Here is a 23,687-nt window from a genome sequence, read left to right as displayed (position 1 = left end):
CAGTAGTAAGTATGTTTTATGCAAATGAGTACTTAATGTTTTCATATACCATGGGTCTTATGTTGTGTTTGAGTTATTCTTCGAAACTCACCAACATACAGAATGACTTATTTTGTGAATTCATATTTCATCTTTGTCATTACCTAAAGATGGCTTTTAAGCATATAGGTTGGTGACATCAAGTTCTTTGGAAAAGTATATATTTTTTGCCTTTTTAACTTATGTATACTTTCCTTTTTAACTTTGTGTCAGTCAGGATAAATTTTTTAGCCTGGGCAACATAGTAATATCCCATCTTTAAAAAAAAAAATGAAAAAATTAGCAAGGTGTGATGGCATGTTCCTGTGTTCTCAGCTACTTGGGAGTCCTCAGACTCCCAAGGACTCTTGGGAGGATCACTTGAGCCTGGGAGGTCAAGGCTGCGATGAGCTGTGGTTATGCCACTGCACTACAGCCTGGGCAATAGAATGAGACCCTGTCTCAACAACAATGACAACAACAACAACAAAAAAATGGAAAAGTATTGATCCTCATGAGAATTATATAAAATGAAAATTTGAAAACATTAATTTGGTTCTGTTGATGAATTAATCCAGCAGTTAGATTGGTGTACTAGAGTTTACTCTGGAAAAATATTTTCAAGCAAAAGTTATGAGCTCATCAGTGCTGAATTCTTACTAGTTAACAAAGTGACTTCAAACTCTGGCTTCCGCCTTCTGTCCTGAGATAGTATTTCCCACCCAGGGGCTGCTTTCCAGCTTAGGTCCTTGAATGAGACGACTTGGCACATTGCTTCAACATATGTGTCATGGAATGCAACTAAGGCCCAGAAAGTTAAGTGATTTGCTTAAGACCACATAGTTGGTATATTAATAAAGCCTGGCTTCAATGTCAGGCGTTTCTGACTCTAAAAGCCATGATAAAACAGTATCTGTCACTTAACTATTTCCCCTAAGGAACTGTGGGATAACCCTTTACCCTATATCCACTAGACAGTGGAATGACCAGGACCAGAAAGCAGCAGTTGAAACATGCTACAGCTGTTTCTAAACTCTGGAGACCTACACATATCTACTGTTTTTTTTTGGTTTTGTTTGAGATGGAATTTCGCTCTTGTTGCCCAGGCTGGAGTGCAATGGCGCAATCTCGGCTCACCGCAACCTGCGCCTCCTGGGTTTAAGGGATTCTCCTGCCTCAGCCTCCTGAGTAGCTGGGATTACAAGTGCCTGCCACCGCAACTGGCTAATTTTTTTTGTATTTTTAGTAGAGACAGGATTTCACCATGTTGGCCAGGCTGGTTTCTAACTTCTGACCTCAGGTGATCCACCAACCTCGGCCTCCCAAAGTGTTGGGATTACAGGCGTGAGCCACTGCGCCCGGCCTACATCTACCCTTTTTTGACCTCTTAACTATTAGACAAGAGGTAGGTTTTTGGTATGTTATAGTATAAGTCTTTTTCTTTGACAATACAGACAGATTTCCCTCTCTTCAGAGCTAATCATATTATTTACTGGGATGACATCATTGTTTGAAAGGAGGCTAGTGAGATCATTACCACATACATCAATCTTATATATTAGTATAACAGTGTATTAAGTCTCTGACTGGATAGTCATGGCTACAAAATGTTTAAGAAAGTGTTTTTCTTTTCCTTTAATGTTGCATAATAGATACATATTTTTTGGGGTACATGTGATCATTAATCCATTCATAATTTGGAAATACAAAATCTCAGTGTACTTTGGATATTCATTACCTTAAATGTTTGTCCTTTATGCTAGAAACATTTGAATTAATTTTTTCTAGTTATTTTGAAATGTACACTAGATTATTGTAATCACCTTACTGATCTAACCCTACATTTTATTTCTTCCGTCAAACCATATATTTGGGCCCATTAACCAACTTACCTTTATTTCCCCCTCCTCCCCACTACTCTTCCTATCCTCTGGTAACCACCAATCTACTCTCATCTTCATGAGATCTACTTTTTTTAGCTCCTACATATGAGTGACAACATGTGATATTTGTCTCTCTGTGCTTGGCTTATTTTTGTTTTTTGGTAGTGATGAGGTCTCACTATGTTGCCCAGGTTGGTTTCAAACTCTTGAGCTCAAGTGATCCTCCTGCCTTGGCCTCCCAAAGTGCTAGGATTACAGGCGTGAACCACCATGCCTGGACTGCTTGATTTATTTCACTTAACATGTTGCTGCAAATGACACATTTCTTTTTTTTTTTTTTGGACGGAATCTCGCTCTGTCCCCAGGCTGGAGTGCAGTGGGGCGATCTTGGCTTACTGCAACCTCCGCCTCCCGGGTTCAAGTGATTCTCCTGCCTCAGTCTCCCAAGTAGCTGGGACTACAGGCGCGTGCCTCCACGACCAGCTAATTTTTGTATTTTTAGTAGAGACAGAGTTTTGCCACATTGGACAGGAAGGTCTTAATCTCTTGACCTCATGATCTGCCCACCTTGGCTTCCCAAAGTGCTGGGATTACAGGCGTGAGCCACCGCACCTGGCCTCTTTTTTCTGGCTGAATAATATTCCATTGTGTGTATATACCACATTTTCTTTATCCATTCATCTGTTGATGGGCACTTAGGTTAATTCCAAACTTTGGCTATTATGAATGGTGCTGCAATAAACATTAATACAGGTATCTTTTTGATATATTGATTTCCTTTCTTTTGGATATATACCCAGTAGCAATTTGCTGGATCATATGGTAATTCTATTTTTAGTCTTTTGAGGAACAGCTATAGCTGTTCTAATTTACACAATGGCTGTACTAGTTTACATTCCTGCAAACAGTGTACAAGAGTTTCCCTTTCTCCACATCCTCACTAGCATTTGTTATTGCCTGCTTTTCTTTTCTTTTTCTTTCTTTTTTTTTTCCTTGATGGAGTCTTGCTCTGTCACCCAGGCTGGAGTGCAGTGGCACAATCTCGGCTCACTGCAACCTCCACCTCCCAGGTTCAAACAGTTCTCCTGCCTCAGCCTTCCAACTAGCTGGGATTACAGGCGCATGCCACCATGCCTGGCTAATTTTTATATTTTTAGTAGAGATGGGGTTTCACCATGTTGCCCAGGCTGGTCTCGAACTCCTGACCTTGTGATCCACCTGCCTTGGCCTCTGAAAGTGCTGGGATTACAGGTATGTGCCACTGTGCCCAGTCTGCCTGCTTTTCGATATAAGGGGTGAGATTTTAACTCATTATAGTTTTGATTTGCCTTTCTCTGATGATTAGTGATGTTGAACATTTTTTCATGTACCTGTTGGCCATTTATATGTCTTCTTTTGAAGATTTCAGATCATTTGCCCATTTCTTTTTTTTAGAAAGTGTCTCACTTCATTGTCCACACTGGAGTACAGTGGTGCAGTCTTGGCCCACTGCAACATCGGCCTCCTGGACTCAGGTGATTCTCCCACCTCAGCCTCCTGAGTAACTGTGATTACAAGTGCGTGCCACCACACCCAGCTAATTTTTGTATTTTTTGTAGAGACGGGGGTTTCGGCCATGTTGCCCAGGCTGGTCTCGAACTCCTGAGCTCAAGTTATCTGCCTGTCTCTGCCTCCCAAAGTGCTGGGAATTTCCCCATTTAAAAATATAATTTTTTGTGGGTTTTTGTTTTGTTTTTTTGCTAGTAAGTTGTTTGAGCTCCTTATACAGTCTGATTATTAATCCCTTGTAAGATGGGTATTTTGCAAATGTTTTCTCCCATTCTATGGGTTGTCTCTTAATTTTATTGATTGTTGCCTTTGCTGAGCAGAAGTTTTTAGCTTGATCAAATCCCATTTATCTATTTTTGCTTTTGTTATTTGCCCTTTTGAAGTATTACACAAAAAATTTTTTCCCCAGAACAATCTCCTGGAGCATTTCCCCCAATGTTTTTTTCTAGTAGTTTCGTAGTTTCATAATTTCAGGTTTTGGATTTAGGTCTTCAGTCCATTTTGATTTGATTTTTTGTGTATGGTGAAAGATGAGGAGTCTAGTTTCTTGTTTTTGATTTTGAGACAGAGTCTTGCTCTGTCACCAGGCTAGAGTGCAGTGGCACGGTCTCGGCTCACTGCAACCTCCGCCTCCTGGGTTTAGAGCAATTCTCCTGTCTCAGCCTCCTGAGTAGCTGGGATTACAGGCGCCACCACGCTCGGCTAATTTTTGTACTTTTAGTAGAGACGGGGTTTTGCCTTGTTGGCCAGGCTGGTCTCAAACTCTTGACCTCAAGTGATCCACTTGCCTCAGCCTCCCAAAGTGCCGGGATTCCAGACATGAGCCACTGCGTCCAGCCTAGTTTTATTTTTCTGCATATAGTTATACAGTTTTCTCAGCACCATTTATTGAAAAGACTGTTCTTTCCCCCATTGTATGTTCTTTGTGCTTTTTTGTGAAGATGAGTGGATTGTAAATTTTTAGATTTATATCTGGGTTCTCTGTTGTCCATTGGTTTGTGTGTCTGTTTTTATGCCAGTACTGAAACGGGAAGGGTTCCCTTGTCCCCCTCGCAGGGTGTGTGACGGGGGTGTGGCTTGCTTCTTCAGTGCCCTGCTGTTCAAACCTTTAGGGAAACATACAGATGGGCAGGTTATGGGTCTCTGACACCATGGGCAGCATCTAGGGGTGAATGTTTACAGCTCCTGAAGCCCCAGTGGGTTTGTGTTAACGTGTGCTCTTTTAGTTTTGCCATCTCTAGGTGGCTTGTGTTTATCAGCTCAGTTAGACCCTCTGCATTATCGCAAGGGTTTTCTGTATCCCGGATTCTTGCCTTGATGTACCAGAAAAGTCGGATCACATGTGGGCTTGGAGAATGAGTGCAAGATTTTTTTGAATGGTAGAAGTAGCTCTCAGCAGATGGACGGTGAGCCAGAAGGGGATTGGGAAGGCGGTTTTCCGCTGGAGTCGGGCCGCTCAGCGGCCGGACTTTCCTCTGACTGCCCCACCCGAACTCCGCATCATTCTGCTGGTCAGTGGCCTGCCAACATCTGCCAGTGCCTGTCAGTGTGCTCTTCAACTGATGTGTTCCTCTGGACGTCCAGCCACTTGTGCGTTCTACTGCTGATATGTTCCTTCTCAACGTTCAGCCATTTGTGTGTCTCTGCTTGCTGGGGTCTTGGGATTTTTATAGGTACACTTTGGGGGCGTGGCAGGCCAGGGTGGTCTTGGAAAATGCATTTGGGCACCAAGGCAGGAGTGCCTGTCCTCACCTAGGTCCGTGGGCACAGGCCTGAGGGTGGAGCCCTAGCCAGGCACCTGCCTTTCTCTACCCAGCACTTTCCTGCCCTCCTCCTGTATCAGTACCACGCTGTTGTGGTTACTATAGGTTTTTAGTAAGTTTGAAGTCAGGTAGCAGGATGCTGCCAGTTTTGTTATTTGCTCAGGATTGTTTTGGCTATTTGGGGTCTTTTGAGGTTTCATGTATGTTTTAGGATTCTCTTTTTCTTTCTCTATGAAGAATGTCATTGATATTTTGATAGGGATTGCATCGAATTTGTAAATTTCTTTGAATAGTATTGTCATTTTAACAAAATGAATTCTGGCTGGGTGTGGTGGCTCACGCCTGTAATCCCAGCACTTCGGGATACCAAGGCAGGCAGATCACTTGAGGCCAGGAGTTCAAGACCAGCCTGGCCATCATAGTGAAACCCCATCTCTACTAAAAATACAAAAAATTAGCTGGGCATTGTGGTGCGTGCCTGTAATCCCAGCTACTCGGGAGGCTGAGGCAGGAGAATTGCTTGAACCTGGGAGGTCGCGTTTGCCGAGAGCCAAGATCGAGCCACTGCACTCCAGCCTGGGCGACACAGCAAGACTGTCTCAAAAGAAAAAAAAAAAAAAGAAAGGAAAAAAAAGTAATTATTCCAATCCATGAACATAGAATATCTTTCCTTTTTTGTGTGTGTGTCCTCTTCAATTTCTTTCATCAGTGTTTTATAGTTTTTGTTTTATAGATCTTTCACATCTCTGGCTAAGCTGATTCCTAGGTATTTTATATTCTTTGTAGCTATTTTAACTCGGATTACTCACTTGGGATTTCTTTTTTAGATTGTTTACTGTTGGTGTATATAAATTGTATTGATTTTTGTATTTTGATTTTCTATCCTGCAGTCTTTCCTCAATTTATCAGTTCTAACAGTTTTGTGGTGGAATCTTTAGGTTTTTCTGAATATAAGGTCATGTTATCTGGTAACAAGGCTAATTTGACGACCTCCTTTCCAATTTGGAGACCCTTTATTTCTTTCTCTTGCCTAATTGCTCTGGCCTTTCCTTTTTTAATAGCTAAAGACATTTTTTTTTCTTTTGAGACGGAGTCTTGCTCTGTTGCCCAGGCTGGAGTGCAGTGGGGCAATCTTGGCTCATTGCAACCTCTGCCTTCCGGGTTCAAGTGATTCTCCTGCCTCAGCCTCTCAAGTAGCTGGGATTATAGGCGCCCACCACAACGCCCAGCTAATTTTTGTATTTTTAGTAGAGACAAAGTTTTACCACATTGGCCAGGCTGGTCTCGAACTCCTGACCTCAAATGATCCACCCCCCTCGGCTTTCAAAAGTGCTGGGATTACAGGCATGAGCCACTGCGCCCAGCCAGAAAATTATTATAGGGATTTTAAAACAAAAGCCTTGCAACAAATTATATAAATAACACTTTACCTTTATTAAGTGCTTTTCAAAAAATGACATCAAGACCACCCTGGACTGCCAGCATCCTTGCTATCCTATTCACACTCCGTCTTCTAAATCCGAAAATGAAAGCTAATTAGTAATGAGTGTGGCACTTAATATTCCCTAAATGTTAAAGGACTGCCTATTATAAGGTGGCCATTTAAATAGTTGTTCTTTTTTTTTTTTTTTTTTGAGTGAAAAAAGGGTACTTAGACGTTAGAGGTGTTAGATGCATACTGCTTTCTGAAACATTGATTAAAGGCGGAAAATATGTACATCCTAGAATTTAGGAAATGGTGATTTTGGGGGACTTCCTCTTAATCATTTGTCAAATGAACTGGGTGATTCTAGAAGGTTATTGCTGTACTTGTATTTTGGGAATGATAGGGAGGTAGCAGTATATTCCAACCAAATTTATTCCATACAAAATCTGTTACATTTTACAAGTACTTGCAAAACTGAAAGTCATACCTTACTCAAAATTTCTTCCTTAATTTTACCCTCACTGCTTTTAGTCTTTGTATTAAAGTCAGTGAAATTGTCAAAAATGAAGAGACTGGATTATCAAGATACAGTGAATGGAAAGGGATGCCAAAAACTCAGTGTTTATAAATTGAATTTGTTACCATTTGAAATTTCTTTGTTTAATCTTCAGGAGATTTCACCAAAATGATGTATGTCTTGCTGATGATGTCTTTCATATAATTCTAGACAAATTAACTAGAAATGAATGTATATAATTGATATAGTTTGGATATTTGTCCCCTCCAAATCTTATATTGAAATGTGATCCCCAATGTTGGAGGTGGGGCCTGGTGGGAGGTGTTTGGATCATGGAGGCAGATCCCTCATGAGTGCCTGGGTGCTTTCCCTACAGTAATGAGTGCACTCTCACTCTATTAGTTCATGAAAGAGCTGGTTGTTTAAAGGAGCCTGGTACTTCCTCCTCTCTCTCATGCTTCCTCTCTCACCATGTGACATGTTTGTTCTTTGCTGCCCCTTCACTTTCTGTCACAAGTGAAAGCCTTCTGAGGCCTCATGAGAAGCTGAACAGATGCTGGTGCCATGCTTATACAGGCTGCAGAACCGTGAGCCAAACAAACCTCTTTTCTTTATAAAAATTACCCAGCCTCAGGTATTCCTTTATAGCAATGCAAAACAGACTAACATATTAATTGTACTATAGAACTAAAAGTTGGTTAAAAATTCAGCTTCAGAAGCCTGTCTTTCCTAGGTTAAAATTCTGACTCTGCTGCTTCATTGATGTATGACTTTGGACAAGTTACTTAATCTCTTTGGGCTGTGGTTTCCCCCAGCCCTAAAATGAGGATACCAGTATTCCTTGTGGAGTCATCTAAAGGCTTAATACTGGTAAAGAACTTATGGTAGTAAAATGCCACATAATAAGCATTTATATATTAGCTATTGCTTTTGTTATAAAAATAAGAGTTTATTAATGAGGTCAATGTTAGGCTTAAACACTGGAGCACTAAGGTCACGTAATTTCCTGGTGACTGGCAATTTAAAGATGAGATATACCACATGTGAATTGGTATAATAAACCATTTAATGGTGTATTAGACAACATTTATGTGTACTATACAACAGTATACTTCCAATTCCTTTCTCCCATCCTCTGTGCTATTGTTACGTGTTTTACTTTTACATATTCTATGAAGACACTTTACATTTTTTCTCTTACTGAGGTAGACTGCTAGTTATCTTTCACAGTGATTAAAAATAAGAAAAATGCTATTATATTTACCTTCATTTATGCCATTTCCAGTATTCTTATTTCTTTATGGAGGTACATGTATCTCTAATGGCATAATATTTCCTCCAGCCTGAGGTACTTTCTTGTATCCCTTTTTGCTGGTAATGACTTCTCTGTTTTTGTTTCCCTAAAAAAAAAAAAAAAACAACAAAAAAAATCTTTTCTTTTTGAAAGATATTTTCACCAGGTATAGAACTTATGGTTGAGTTTTTTTCTTTTAGTGCTTTCAACATTTCACACCATTGATTTCTGGCTTACATAATTTTTGAAGATAATCCAGCTATAATTTTTTGTTTTTTTTAATGTAATTTTTTTTTCTTCTGGCTGCGTTAAACATTTTCTTTTTATCTTTGGTTTTGAGAAGTTTCAATGTGATTTGTCTAGTTGGTTTTTGGGATTAGAGGTGTGATCTATTCTGCTTGTTCTCTGAACTTCGTAATATCTGTGGTTTTGTGTCTATTCGTTTTGAAAATCCCCAACCTTATCTCCTCAGATATTTATTTGCCCCATTCTCTTTTTTTTTTGTAGGATATCAGGGTTACGTGAATGTTACATCATTGATATGATCTCACAGCTCTTGGGTTTTCTGTTCTGTCTACCTTCCCCTCCCCACTCTCCTCACATTTTCCCCCTTTTGTTTTGTTTTGGATAATCTCTTATGCAACTCTGTTGAGTTTAATCTTGAGCCATTCCAAAGCATTCTTCAAACTGCGTTAGCATATATTTTCTTTGTCTCTGACAATATATTGGGTTTTTCCTTCTTCTTTCTGTGACTTAAAACTTACGGTTGAAACATAAGTGTTTCATATAGGACAGAAGAGACTGAGCCAAGTAGTATCTTTCTTCAGCTTGGGAAGTTAAGTCAGTATAGTTTATAGTTTAGCTTAATTTTGGTCTTGTTGCTATGGTTACCCTCAGTGCTATACAGTCTTCAATTTCCATTCTAGGGTTACTTTTTTTTTTTAGGGGTTAGGGCTTTTTCTTAGAGGTTTTTTCTAATGTTTGCTCTACCTTCAACTTTTGATGTTACCTTCTATTTGTTATCACACCTCAAAGACATTCTGTATAGTCCTATTTCTCTCTCAGTTTTAGGCAGGTGCTGTGTCCCTGGATATTAGGGGTGACACCTTTACATTGATCTTCCTTCTTCCCAGTGATAGGGGATCTGTAAGGTCTGGGGCCATTATGTTTTCCTGCCCTTCCCCAGGGATAAAGGTGTTGTTGTTTTTGTTTTTCCCTGTTATTTTCTTCTAGTTGAGAGTGGGAGATGGGGCAACTAAAAATAGTTATTTTACAAAGGGTATTAGTTCTGTTTGTTTGGTTTTTTAAAAAATATTTTTAATGTTCTGTAGCTATTTCCTTTGGCTAGTTTTTGCTGGGTTGAGTTATCACTGGCACTAGAGATAGATAGTTTTTGACATCAGTTGTCAGGTGTTATTAAATATATTTATAAATATAATTTGGTGAATAATATATATTTTCAGTTTTCATATTGACTGTTTAACTTCTCGAATTATTGTTTAATCATGCATTTTTATTGACAAAAATTTTGCCTGGCAGATAGTAGGCACTCAACAAAGAACTGTTGAACTAATGCATTTACTGTGATTTCCGTTGTCCCTTTCGTATGCATAGTTTTTCTTCTTTATTTCTGATTACTATAATACTTATTTCTGAGAGTGTTAAAAAATATTTTTTGGAGTCTCTTTGAATTTCTGAACATTCAGTTAGAGAGTATCTTTTTTTCCAATCAAAGTAATGTGCATAAGTTTTCCCAGGTTTGAAGGAAGTTGTGTAATTGCACAAAATTCTTATCACATTATTGTGGCTATTGGAGGACCTTTGTACTCCTGGACCTTGATAAGGACTCCCAAGAGAAAGAATAAATAATTCAGTTGGGTGAGTCTGTAATATGCAGATACTCCTCTACTTACCCTGGGATTACAGCCCGATAAACCCATTGTAAGTTGGGAATATTGTATGTTGAAAAGGCATTTCATACACCTAACCTACCAAACATCAGAGCTTAGCCTAGACTGTTTTAAATGTGCTCAGGCCGGGTGTGGTGGCTCATGCCTATCATCCCAGCACTTTGGGAGGCCGAGGTGGGCAGATCATTTGAGGCCAGGAGTTCGAGACCAGCCTGGCCGACATGGTGAAATGCCATCTCTACTAAAAATACAAAATCAGCCTGGCATGGTGGCACATGCCTGTAATCCCAGCTACTTGGGAGACTGAGGCAGGAGAATTGCTTGAACTGAGAGGTGGAGGTTGCAGTGAGCCAAGATGACGCCATTGCACTCCAGCCTGGGCGACAGGAGCAAAACTCCATCTCAAATAAATAAATAAATAAATAAAATATTTATATATATGTGCTCAGAACACTTACATTAGCCTAGAGTTGGGCAAAATCATCTAATGCAAATCAGATTTTATAATAAAGTGTTAAATATCTCATGTAATTTATTGAATACTGTATGGTTTCTACTGAATGTGTATCACTTTCACACCATTGTAAAGTTGAAAAATCAAGTTGGGGACCATCTGTACGTATTTTACAGTAGACACAGTCTATTCTTGGCTGAGTGCAATAATAAGGTCCAAAAGAGGAAGAAGAGGGAGAAACTTAACATCATTTCACTAAAATTTACCAGGGCCTTTTCTGGAGGTGGAGATAAAATTTGTTAAAGGTGATAGCTGCCTCAGATTCCTCAACAACTGAAATGCCTCCTAAGGTTGGCTTTATCATCTTCTTCCAGGTGATTTACTGTTCTTTTGGTGGAACATCCAAAGGGCTGCACTTCAATAATTTAATAGTTGGACTTGTCCTCCTTACAAGAGGCAAAGATGAAGAGAAAGCAAAATGTAAGTACTTTTATTATCTCAAAAATAATACCACATCTATGTACAGAATAATTTATCTCAAAATTCTGATGACAGGTAGAGGATTTGAATTGACATTTTCCCAAAGAAGATATACAAGTGGTAAATAAACACCTGAAAAAATGTGCAACATAATTAGTCATTAGAGAAATACAAATTAAAACTACAGTGAGATACTACTTCACACCTACTAGAGTGGCTAAAAGTAAAAAGCCTGATAATAACAAGTGTTGAGGAAGATGTGGAAAAATTGTAACCCGCATCATACATTGCTGATGGGAGTATAAAATAGTGCAGCAGGTTTGGAAACCAGCCTGGTGGCTCCAAATTGTTAAACATTGTTACTGTGTGTCCCAGCAATTCCACTCCTAAGTATGTACCCAAGAAAATTTAATACATATGTTTACCACACACACACACACACAAAAACTTGTACAGAAATAGTCATAGCATCATTGTTCATAATAGAAAATGGAAACAACCCTAATGTCCACCAGCTGGTAAGTGAATAAACAAAACGTGATATATCCATATGCTGGAAAATTACTCTGGTATAAAAAGGCATAAAGTACTGATTCATGGTACAGTATGGATGAACTTGAAACATTTTGCTTAGTGATAGATGTCAGTCCCAATAGGCCATATATTGTGATTCCATTTATATGAAATTTCAAGATTAGGCAAATCTACAGTGGCAGAAAATGGTAGATTAGTGGTTGCCAGAGGTATCAGGTGACAGGGAAATGGAGAACAACTGCTAATGGATACAGGGTTTCCTTTTGGGTTGGCAAAAATGTTCTGGAATTACATAGGAGTGACAGTTGCACAACCTTATAAATATACTTTAAAAATCACTGAAATGTTTAAAAGGGTGAATTTTATGGGATGTGAATTATGTCTCAATATAACTTATTTTTTTAAATTCTGATGACATAGACATAGTAATCTATTCTTTGTTTCACAAACAAAACCAAAGTTTACTTAATTGATAACATTTTATATACATTATTTGTAAAAGGTTTAATTTTTTTAATGTTTTACTTTTAACTTCAGAAATTAATTTTATTAGGTGAATTATCTAAGCAGAGAAAAGAGTGGCACCTCATTCATTACCTTTAAATCCTGCTGATCAGGGAAATGCTATAATGAGAGGACACCATTTCCCCTGCTAAATGTGAAAGGAAAGATAATCTTAGTTGCTTAGTGTCTGTCTGTATTTCGTAGGATATAGATTTATTTACTTTTAAAAAATTCATTCACTTAATTATTTATAAGGTCTTCTGTCCCCTCATTCTTTTCTTTGAGCTCCCCAAAGACAGATCTGCCTTACCAAAAGCATTTGTAAACATTGCATATTTTATTGAAGATTTCCCAGGGGAAATATGGAAACTGTTTATATTACACAAAATGTAACATTTTGTTCCCAAAATTCGTACGCTTTTATTCTTGACCACCATATGCTGGGTCTTTCTCTCTTCCTTCTTCCTTTTCTAATCTGCCTACTATGGTCTGAATGTTTATGTCTCCCTCAAAATTCATATATTGAAATCCTAACCACCAAGGTGATGGTATTAGGGGATGGGGACTTTGGGAGGTGATTAGGTCATGAGGGTTAATCATAAGTATCTTATGAGTGGGATTAAGTGCCCTAATAAAAGAGACCCCAGAGAGACCCTTTATATTTTCCCCTTTGTGAGGATACAATGAGAAGGTGGCTGTCTATGAACTAGGAAGTGGTCCTTCACCGGACACCAAATTGATGGTGTACTTCCCAGCCTCTAGAACTGTGAGAAATAAATTTGTTATTTATAAGCACCCAGTTTATGGTATTTTGTTACAGCAGCCTCAGCAGACTAAGATACTGCCCTGGGACTGCTTCTAAATTTCTCAGAATCCCCTCCTATTCTTGAATCTAGACCATTATTTTTAATTCTTGCTATGGTTTGAACACATTACCCAGAGTTCATGTGTGGAAACTTAATTCCCAGTGCAACAGTGTTGAGAGGCGGGACCTTTAAGAGATGATTAGATCATGAGGGGTCCACACTCATGAATGAATGAATGCTGTTATCTCAGGAGTAAGCTTCTTATCACAGGAGTGGCATCCTTACAAAGGAAGAATTCAGCCTCCTTCTCTCTCCCTCTTGCATGTGTTCTCTTGCTCTTCTGCTTTCCGCTATGGGATGATGGAAGAGCAGGAAGGTACTTGCCAGATGCAGGTGCCTTGACCTTGGACTTCTTAGCCTCCCGAATTGTAAGAAATAAATCTGTTCATTATAATAAGTTGCTAGATCTGTGGTATTTTATTATAGCAGCACAAAATGGACAAAGAGATCATTTTTAAGAAAAGTTTTATTGAGGTATAATTGTCATATAATAATATGCACATATATGAAGTATATATTTTGATACGTGGTTTTGTTTTTGTTTTTGTTTTTGGAGGGGATAGGGGACAGAGGAGATATAGCCTCACTCTGTAGCCCAGGCTAGAATATAGTGGCACAGTGGCACATAGCTCACTGCAGCCCTTAACTCCTGGGCTCAAGTGATCCACCTACCTCAGCCTCCCAAGTAGCTAGGACTATAGGTGCATGCCACCATGCCTAGCTAATTTATTTTCTTTATTTTATTTTTGTAGAGGTAGGGTCTTGCTAGGTTGCCCAGGCTGGACTCAAACTCCTGGCCTCAACTGATCCTTCTGCCTCTGTCTTCCAAAGTGCTAGGATTACAAACATGAGCCAGCATACTTAGTTATACATTTGTATATGTTTTGACACATGTATATGCCCAGTAAACCATTACCATAATCAAGATAATGAATGTATCCATAAACCCAGTTTTATGTATTGGAATATAATTGTGATCTTGATTTTTCCAAATTAGCATTTCTTCACCAGCAGAAATATAAATTGGCCCCAGGCAGCAATAATTAAAAATATGGGACAGGTAGGTAGTGCATGCCTGTAATCCTAGTTATTTGGGAGGCTGAGGCAGGGGGATCTTTTTGAGGCCAGGAGCTTAAGGTAACAGTACAGCAATAAAAACAATACAAATAAAAAACAATACACTATAACAACTATTTATATAGTATTCACATTGTTTTAGGTATTATAAATAACCTAATGATGATTTAAAATATATGGGAGGATGTGGATAGGTTATATGTGTCAACTGAAAAAAATTATGATATCTATAAATTTGGAAAAGAGACTTTATTTCTTATAAAGAGTTACAGCCTGCAAGGTGGCCATTTTGACAGGCTGAGAAACATAGCCTCCAGCAGATACCCCAAACAGGTACTATGCAAGGGAGAATAGAACAGAGATTTATGCTGAAGAGGTTGGCCAGTTGTACATATTCAACAGCTTATCGGAGGGGCCATGAATATTCATGAAGTGGTTCCTGACACATGCGTACTGAACACACATACATGTTATATGTGTCCCATGTTTACTTTGGGGTGGAGACTTAATATTTAAATGCATTACAGTTAGGCCCTATAAGTCAAAAGGTGAAACAGGGACACCAAGGCAGTCAAATGAGCAGCTTCTGTAAACCAGTCAGAACCAGTCCATGGTCAGTGGTCTTCTTATCAGGAGACCACTAACTTGTTGATAGTTACTGAAATAGCTCTCTTGTCCAGTCAAAGCTGTAGTTATGGCTTGTGGAACAGGAGTCAGTAGGTTAGCATTTGGTGATGAATGAGCTGCAACTGTTTCAATATTGCTTATCTCAAGGCCAGAGAAAAAGAAAAATGGCCAGGCACAGTGGCTCATGCCATGATATTTTGAGGTGGGTTGTGATGGCTCACACCTGTAATCCCAGCACTTTGGGAGGCTGAGGCAGGTGGATCACCTGAGGTCAGGAGTTTGAGACCAGCCTGACTAATATGGTGAAACCCCGTCTCTACTAAAAATACAAAAATTAGCTGGGCGTGGTAGCGTGTGACTGTAATCTCAGCTACTAGGGAGGCTGAGACAGGAGAATTACTTGAACCCAGGAGGTGAAGGTTGCAGTGAGCCGAGATTGCGCAACTGCACTCCAACCTGGGCGACAGGGCAAGACTGTCTCAAAAAGAAAAAAAAGAAAGAAAAAGAAAAACATTGTAGCAGTTAGAACATAGTTTATTGATTGATTGATTGAGACAGGGTTTCATTCTGTCTCCCTGTCTGCAGTACAGTGGCAAGATAGCTCACTGCAGCCTTGAACTCCTGGGCTCAAGTGATCCTCCTGTTTCAGCCTTCTGAGTAGCTGGGACTAGAGGCACGTGCCACAATGCCCAGCTAATTTTTAAATATTTTGTAGAGATAGGGGTCTCGCTATGTTGCCCAGGCTGGTCTCGAACTCCTGGCCTCAAGTGATTCTCTCGTCTTGGCATCCCAAAGTGCTGGGATTACCAATATGAGCCACCACACCTGCCAGTTCTTTAAGTGTAGGGGTACATGACTTAATGCCTTGCCTGGCATAGCCTTAAGTTTTGTTTACAATTTGGTATCTTTCTGCCACAAAGAGTCTGTCAGTCTTCTGATCTTTATTTTTAATGCTGGTTAGTTGTTGCATCTAAACTGCAAAAGGGATTGGATATAATGCGATGTGTCTGACTGCCCATCCCCTCATGACCAGTATCTATTTTTAAGGATTTTCTGGGGTCCCCTTGGGCAAGAGAGGGAGTCTGTTCAGTTGGTTGGGGTGCTTAGGATTTTCTTTTTAGTTTTCGTGTACAAAATACCATGCCATTTTATATGAGGCTTGAGCACCTGCAGATTTTGGTGTCCTTGGGGGTTCTGTAACTAATACTGTATGGATACTGAGGTACAACTGGTAACAATTTTTTAAGTCACAAACATATATTTTTAAAGTTTCTTCATTTTTTAAAATGTGATTGTATTAGTTTTCTAGGGCTGCCATAACAAAGCACCACAAACTGGGTAGCTTAAAACAACGGATATTTACTGTCTCACAGTTCTGAAGGCTAGAATTCTGTCCAAAATCAAAGTGTCAGCAGGGCCATGCTTTCTCTGAAACCTGTAGGGGAAAATTCTTTCTTCTCTCTTCTTCTAGGATGACTGACAATCCTTGGGGTTCCTTGGCCTGCAGCTATATCATTCTAATCCCTGCCTCTCTTATCACATGGCTTTATTTTTCTGTTTGTGCTTTTCTTCTTATAAGGGCACCAGTCATATTATATTGGGTCCTACCCTAATGACCTCATCTTAACTTGATTATATCTACAAAGACTCTTGTTTCCAGATAATCTCACATACACAGGTACTTCAAGGTTAGGACTTCAGTATATCTTTAGGGGGATAAAGTTCAGCCTATAACAACAATATTTCAAACATACATCTAATACATACCTCCACCTAGCTTTACTATTTCTTAACATTGTATCATATGTTCCTGATTTGATTTTTTAAAAATATTAAAACTAAGGTGAGGTTTTCTTTGTATCCCTTCATGATCCCATTCTGTTCTTCCCTCTACAGAGGTTACCACTTTCATGAATTTGGTGATTTTTTTCTCATGCTGGTTTTTATACATTTATAACATGTTTATGTGTCCTTACACATTGTCAACTACTTTGCAGGTTTAAAGTTTTAAATAAATGGTACACATTAGTTCCCCCTTATCTGCACAGATCTGTTCCAAGACCCTCCCAGTGGATGTCTGAAACCATAGATAGTCCCAAACCTTATGTATACCGTTTCTTCCTATACATATGTATCTATGATAAAGATTAATTTAAAAATTAGGCACAGTAAGATATTAACAACAACAATAAAATAGTACTATTATAACAATGTACTATAATAAAAGTTATGTGGATGTGGTCACTCTCTGTGTTAAAATATCTTACTGTACTTACTCTTCTTGTGATCTGTAAGTCTGATAACCAAAATGGCCACTAAGTGACTAACAGGCTAGTAGCATGTGGATACACTGGACAACAGGATCATTCAGGTCCCAGGTGGGATAAAGGGGGAGGCAAGAGATTTTATCACATTACTCAGAACAGTGTGCAATTTAAAGTTTATGAATTGTTCATTTCTGGAAATTTCCATTTAATATTTTTGGACCTCTGTTAACCACAGGTAACTGAAACCTTGGAAAGCAAAACCATGGATAAGGGAGTACTACTGTACTATACAGATGATTTTGTCATTTGCTTTTCCTCTGAATATTATATCTTTTGATATTTATCCATCTTGAAACACGTATTTTAACTTCTATGTAGTATTTCATTGTGTGTATCTCATTTTACCTGTTCTCTTGTTGATAGACATTTATCTTTTTTTTTCTAAGTTTTGCTCTTACAAACAGTATTTCAGTGAACATCTTGTATTTTGTACGCAGGTATCAGAGTTTTTTCAAAGATGGAAGTGGAGTTTCTGGAATGTCTCTTAACCTTTACTAGATTTTGCCAAATTACTCATGAAAGTGGTTGCAATAATTTGTGCTCCTATTAACAGTGTATAAGAGGTCCTGTTTCTCCTAGTCTTTGTTGTTATACCTAAAGATTTTTGCAAATTTGGCATGTTTGAAAAGATACTACACTGCTGTTTTAAATTTTTGTTGCTGGATTATTTTAAAGAATAAACTATATTTATAAAGTGCTTGGCCCTAGTAATCACTCAGTTAATTGTAGCTTTGTCTTTTCTCCCTACTTCCAACGTATATTTGATCTTTGTTAAGATTAATTTATTCTATCTTTCTTTTTCTTAGACATTTTTAGTCTTTTTTCAAGTGAATCTGGGAACTATGTTATACGGGAAGAAATGGAAAGAATGCTCCATGTGGTGGATGGTAAAGTCCCAGATACACTCAGGAAGTGTTTCTCAGAGGTATATTTAAAGATTTACATTTTATGCCTTTTCGTTGACAAAGTATTAACTCTTAGTTGTGTAATAAGTTTTACGTATGGCAAACAGATGTTTATGTGCAGATTACTCTTGGCATTTTTATATTTATTGATGTTTCCATTTATGTGCTATTCCATGACTCTCATTACTGTTATATTTGTGAATCTGAAAATTTTCAATTCTACTGTAAAGGCAACTATTCATACTTAGAGTATAATGAAACACAATTCTATATACTTCACTAACACAGCAACACACACACACACACACACACACACACTCTTGCAGGAACCTGAAATGGTGCTCATGTTGTAGTGTCCTTGCTTTTCATCATGGATATCATTCATTCATTAGCCTTGAGCCATCCGTGACCTGTTTCATCAAGGCCTATTTTGTCATTTATTTCACCTAGTTGATTTGCATAGTGAAATATTTATGTTAAAAAATTGCCATCTTTGGGCCAGGCAAGGTGGCTCACACCTATAATCCAAGTACTTTGGGTGACCCAGGTGAGAAGATCTCTTGAGCCCAGGAGTTCAAGACCAGCCTGGACAATGTAGCAAGACCCCGACTCTACCAGAGGGTGGGGAAAGTCATTTTTTCTGTTTTCAAAAATAATATATTTTCATTGTGTCTTTATAGAAAATTTAAACAATAGAAACAATTCAACAATAGAAAAAGTATATCTTTAACAGAGAGAATTATTTTACTTTTCTTTTCAGAGGTCTGCTAGTATGTGAAAAGTCTTTAGTGATTGTAGAGTAAAAATCCCTTTAGAAGTTCTGATTCTTTCATGCAGCACTCAGTGGTGCCCAGTTTCTTATGGGTGGCTTTTTGACACAATTCCATTTCAGCAGTATGACAGTCCTCCATTGTTCTTTGTTTTATTTGGGGAGTTAGCTCTGCCTTCATGACTGTATAGACATTGATTGTCCGTATTTCAGCCATTTGCATGTATCTGGTTCTGATATATCTTTGGACTGTCTATCATTAGTTTCTTAACACTGGTTTTGAATATCTCCTGTGTTGATAGCACCTGGTGATATCTCTTTCTTGCTTTTGAGCCTAGCATGCAGTTTTTGGTGGTGGTTATGGTGTTACGTTTTATCCAGCATTTCCAAGTGTCAGGTGCAAAAGGATGTGCTTCCTGTGTTTTTGGTTCTGACATATTGATTGGAAGTTGCTGTGATAGTAATTTACTACTTCAGGATGAACTGAGCTATGATTTGTTTTTTTCCCCATAATAAAAATTTGCTTATAAGAAAAAAAGATAATCTAGCAAACCTGACTCTGGATTTTTGACATGGATGTCCAAAACATTAATACTCTTTTTTCTTTTTCAGGAAGTGTCTTTTTTCATTTTAATAAGGTTTATGCAGACATTCTCATTTTTGTAGATGGAAACTAAGTGTGGTTGGCTACCCAGTACTCTAAAAATTTAAGCACAATAGCAGGCACATGTATTAGCTGATAATTAGTGCTATAGGGGAAAATAAAGTAGAATAAAGGAAGAAGGTGGTAATAGAGAAAATCTGAATCTTGTTATTTTATATAGAATGGTTAGGTCTATCAGATAAGTAAGGTTTGAGTAAAGAATTTATAGCAAGTGAGAAAGAAAACCGTGAAGATATGTGGAGGACCACTTTTCATCAAGAGAATATAGCAAAGGCCTTGAGGTGGGGGTGTCCTTGTATGTCCAAGGAACAATAAAAAGGCCAATTTAGTTGGAGTGGTGTGAACAGGGGAGTGGTAGGAAATGATTATATGTTGCCCTATAGGGCAGCGCGAGTCCTTTGACTTTTACCCTGAGTGAGATAGAAACCACTGGAAGGTTTTGAATAGAGGAGTAACAAAATATGAGTTTTTTTTTTTTTTTTTACACACATGATCACTTTGGATCTTATGTGGGAAGCAGGCTGAACTGAGTCCAATTGAGGTATCTGAATAATCCAGGCGTGAGGATCATGATTACTAATGGTCAATGATTTAATCAATCATTTAGAACATGGTGTAGCAGTGAGGTAATGAGAAGTTTTCAGATTCTGCATTTATTTCAAAGGTAGAGTTGGCCTAGAATTTTTTCTTGTATTGATTCTGGACTATGTGACAGAATGAGTAGAGGGAAGATGATTAGTATTTAGCCTGATTCAGTAAATGAATGGAGTTACCACTAACTGAGATGGCTAAGAGTAATGGAGAAGCAGGTTAGGGGGTTGGATATCAAGAAAGTTGTAATTACACTTGAGAATCCTATCAGACACTCAAGTGGAGTTGTCAAATGTGATTTTTGATATATAAATCTGTTGTTGAGGAGTAAAGGATTTGTTGTTGGCTTACAGGTGAGGATGAGATCATCTAGTAGTAAGTTTAGATAGAAAACAGGTTGGAAGAATGAGTCCTGTAATCCAGTGTTTAGAGTTTGGAGAGATGAACAGGACTCAAAACAGACCACTAAGAAATGGCCTGAAAGAAAAGAGGATTAATAAAAGAGAATAGTGTCCTGGAAGCCAACTGAGGACAATGTTTCAAGAAGGAAGGAGAACTCAACTATGTCAGATACCCTGAAAGGTCTAGTGAGTTGACCTTTGATCACTGAGAAGTGATCATTAAATTTGGTGATCTGCAGGCAGGTCATTGGTGTAGGTCCTGTGGAATTAAAAAATTGCTGGTGTCAGGATACTAGATGGAATGTACTCATAAGAAGAAATTGTGATAGGAAGAGTGGAATGCTTAAATTTTCAATTATGGGAAGAGGAAGTTACTATAATAAAGACATCATAAGACTATGGTAGTTAATGCCTGAGTTGGTGGTGTTTTTAATAAGATCTTTAGAGGAGAAAAGATCAAAGAAATGTGAAGCTCATGTATATGGCTATTTGAATTATTAGATACCTCTAGTTGGTATAAAACCAACATTGTAAATGAGCTATTGGTATTTGATTCAACTATTTGATTTATTTGCCTGCTGTAATATCTGAGTAGTGTGTCTGATGATTGCATGCAGAACCTTGCTATCTAAGTATTTATATTAGAATAGGTTAATTCAGACCTTCAATAACAATGCTTTGTGTTGTTTTTATGTTTATACACACACACACACACACACACACACACGCAGAGAAGCACTTTAGCTAAAATACAAGGACCTAGTGCTTAGATTTAAATGATATGGGTCTCAGCTTTTTCTGTCTTGTGCTTTATTATTAGCCTTGACAGATGAAGTTATAAAGAAATCCACCTAGGTGTTGCATGAAGTTTTTTTTCTCACTGACTTATTTTAGGTTGTTGACTCTTAAAATGGAAATTTATATTTTATACTATTCTTCTCTTTTTAGAAGAGATCCATGACTCAAAAACATAAAAAATCAGATTTGACAGTATAATTTTTAGTCTACCAGTTATGTGGAATGATTCCCAACGGGCAAGTGAATTTCAGAGATTACTTTGTATTTCACTTAGACAGGCTAATTTGGAGCCTGGACTACCTGAGTTCAGTCCTCTTTCTTCCACTGTATAACAGTAGGCAAATTCCTTAACCTTTTGGTGTCTTGGTTTTCTCATGATAAAATGGGGATAATAATAGTGTCTTCTGTAGAGAGTGTTTTGAAGATTAAATTAGTATTTGAAATATTTAGAGCAGTTCTTAGGACATTGTAAACATTTGGTATTAGCTCTGTGTGAAGGTGGTAGAAGGGTCTACCTAGAGATAGTGTCAGATCCCACAGGTTGAGGGATTAGTTCCACAAAACTGACCCCTAGACATCTTCACTAGTGATCATGATTGATTAAATCATTGACCATTGGTAATCAGCTCAACTTTCAGCCCTCTCCCTTCCCTCCCTAGAGGTTAATCATTATTTTATTTTATTTTTTTCCAGTGGCCAGCCCCCATCCTGAGGCTATCTAGCAGCCCCCCACCCAGCCTTGGAGTCAATTCATTAGCATGCAGAGTCATTTATCACTTTGGAGATTACAAGAATTTTAGGAGTTGCATGCCAGAAAAAGAGATGAAGACCAAATATATATTTAACAATATCACAACCACTAAGAAATTACAATTAAAGGATGCTATTGATTTTAAGACTTATCCCAATGTCAGAGATGTTAATGTGTGTAAAAATGTGCATCAGCTTGTAGAATTTATACTAAGCTTCTTTCTAGACTAAACGTGGGATACAGAAAGAATATGGGTAGGAACTCTCATCTCTAAACATGTTGGCAGTGCACTCACATGTCCCTGCAACATGTCTGAATGTCATTGTCAACGTCAAAATAAAAATATATAGAGCATACGTGCAGACTGGGTGATCTTCAGTATGTCCAAAGAACAAAGAGAAGGTTGGGAGTTTTCTAAAAAGGGGAGTGTTACATATGGTCCTGAGAGAAAGTTCATTGGTATTAGTAAAGCTTCAGGGAGCTGGCAAACTCCAGTTGGTGGGCGATGGTGGTGGGCAAAATTAGTTGCAGCAAGTCATCTCAGCAGCTGGACTTACAGAGAATTACATTTCAAGAGCAGTGTATCGTGAACGCTTTCTACCCCGGGCCTGTTGACTCTGATTTAGTTATGACAAGAATGACCCAATTTGTATGATCCACTTTCACACCATATTCTTCCATTCAGAAAAACAAGGCTGTCAATGTCTTGATTGCTTGGATTGCAGTCACGTTAAATGTTCTGAAACTACCAGGCTAAGAGTATCGCCTCACTTAATGGGATGCTACTAAACAATGTAGATATGTTTCTACCATATTTCTTTTAGGTAACTAATTATTTGTATTTTTTAACATGTCTATTAGGATTAGAGCTGCTCCAATCTTGACTGTCATTATTCATTGTATTTCTTTCTTTTTCTTCCTAATCAAATAGTTCAGGTTGTAACTTCATTGTATTTCCTTGTGAATTGCTTCTCCCTTTTTCTGCTTAGAAATACCTGGCTCCCACTAAATCTAGGATCTCTTGTCTTCCAAGCAAAGGGATTGGCTTGAACAACCATATGATGCTCTTTTTCAGCTTGGATACTTTTCTCCAGAGATATATCAAGAAAAATACCTGGAAAGAAAGCAAAGAAACAGAAATCAACTTGCTTCTTTTTGTTCTTTGTGTACATACATGTTTTCAGTGATGCCTTCTGGGATCCTGATTGTCTACTCTAGGAGGACACCTGGATAGTTGTTTTTAATTCACAAATGAAATTTAAAGAGTATTTTAATTCCATACAGATTTAATTAAAATATAGTAACTCAGGCAGAGTGCTAAAGAAGAGGGATAAGGCAAGTGAAAAATTGGATTTATTAAATGTTTAAAGAAATGCAGATGGCCGGGCACAGTGGCTCACGCCTGTAATCCCAGCACTTTGGGAGGCCAAGGTGGGCGGATCACGAGGTCAGGATATCAAGACCATCCTGGCTAACACGGTGAAACCCCATCTCTACTAAAAAATACAAAAAATTAGCCGGGCGTGGTGGTGGGTGCTTGTAGTCCCAGCTACTCGGGAGGCTGAGGCAGGAGAATGGCA

At 38.3% G+C, this 23,687-nt stretch overlaps 1 protein-coding gene across 2 annotated transcripts in view; it reads left to right on the top strand.

The window, feature by feature from the left end:
* The window catches only part of USP32 (ubiquitin specific peptidase 32), a 205,409-nt gene that overhangs the window by 69,520 nt on the left and 112,202 nt on the right, over window positions 1-23,687 (top strand). Inside the window, exons 1-4 of one of the 2 annotated variants that reach the window (XM_030828142.1) lie at window positions 1,342-1,347; window positions 2,067-2,073; window positions 11,188-11,293; window positions 18,035-18,153. In XM_030828142.1, the coding sequence (XP_030684002.1) occupies window positions 18,088-18,153 (66 nt within the window). In that variant the 5' untranslated portion in view covers window positions 1,342-1,347; window positions 2,067-2,073; window positions 11,188-11,293; window positions 18,035-18,087. Of the gene's footprint in view, window positions 1-1,341; window positions 1,348-2,066; window positions 2,074-11,187; window positions 11,294-18,034; window positions 18,154-23,687 lie in introns of those variants that run through there. The other variant, XM_030828141.1, reaches the window with a different exon arrangement.

Source organism: Nomascus leucogenys, chromosome 14 (assembly GCF_006542625.1).
Source record: "Nomascus leucogenys isolate Asia chromosome 14, Asia_NLE_v1, whole genome shotgun sequence".
NCBI lineage: Eukaryota > Metazoa > Chordata > Mammalia > Primates > Hylobatidae > Nomascus > Nomascus leucogenys.
The sequence above is the reverse complement of the archived record's forward strand: the minus strand, read 5'-3'. Positions and strand labels throughout refer to the sequence as shown.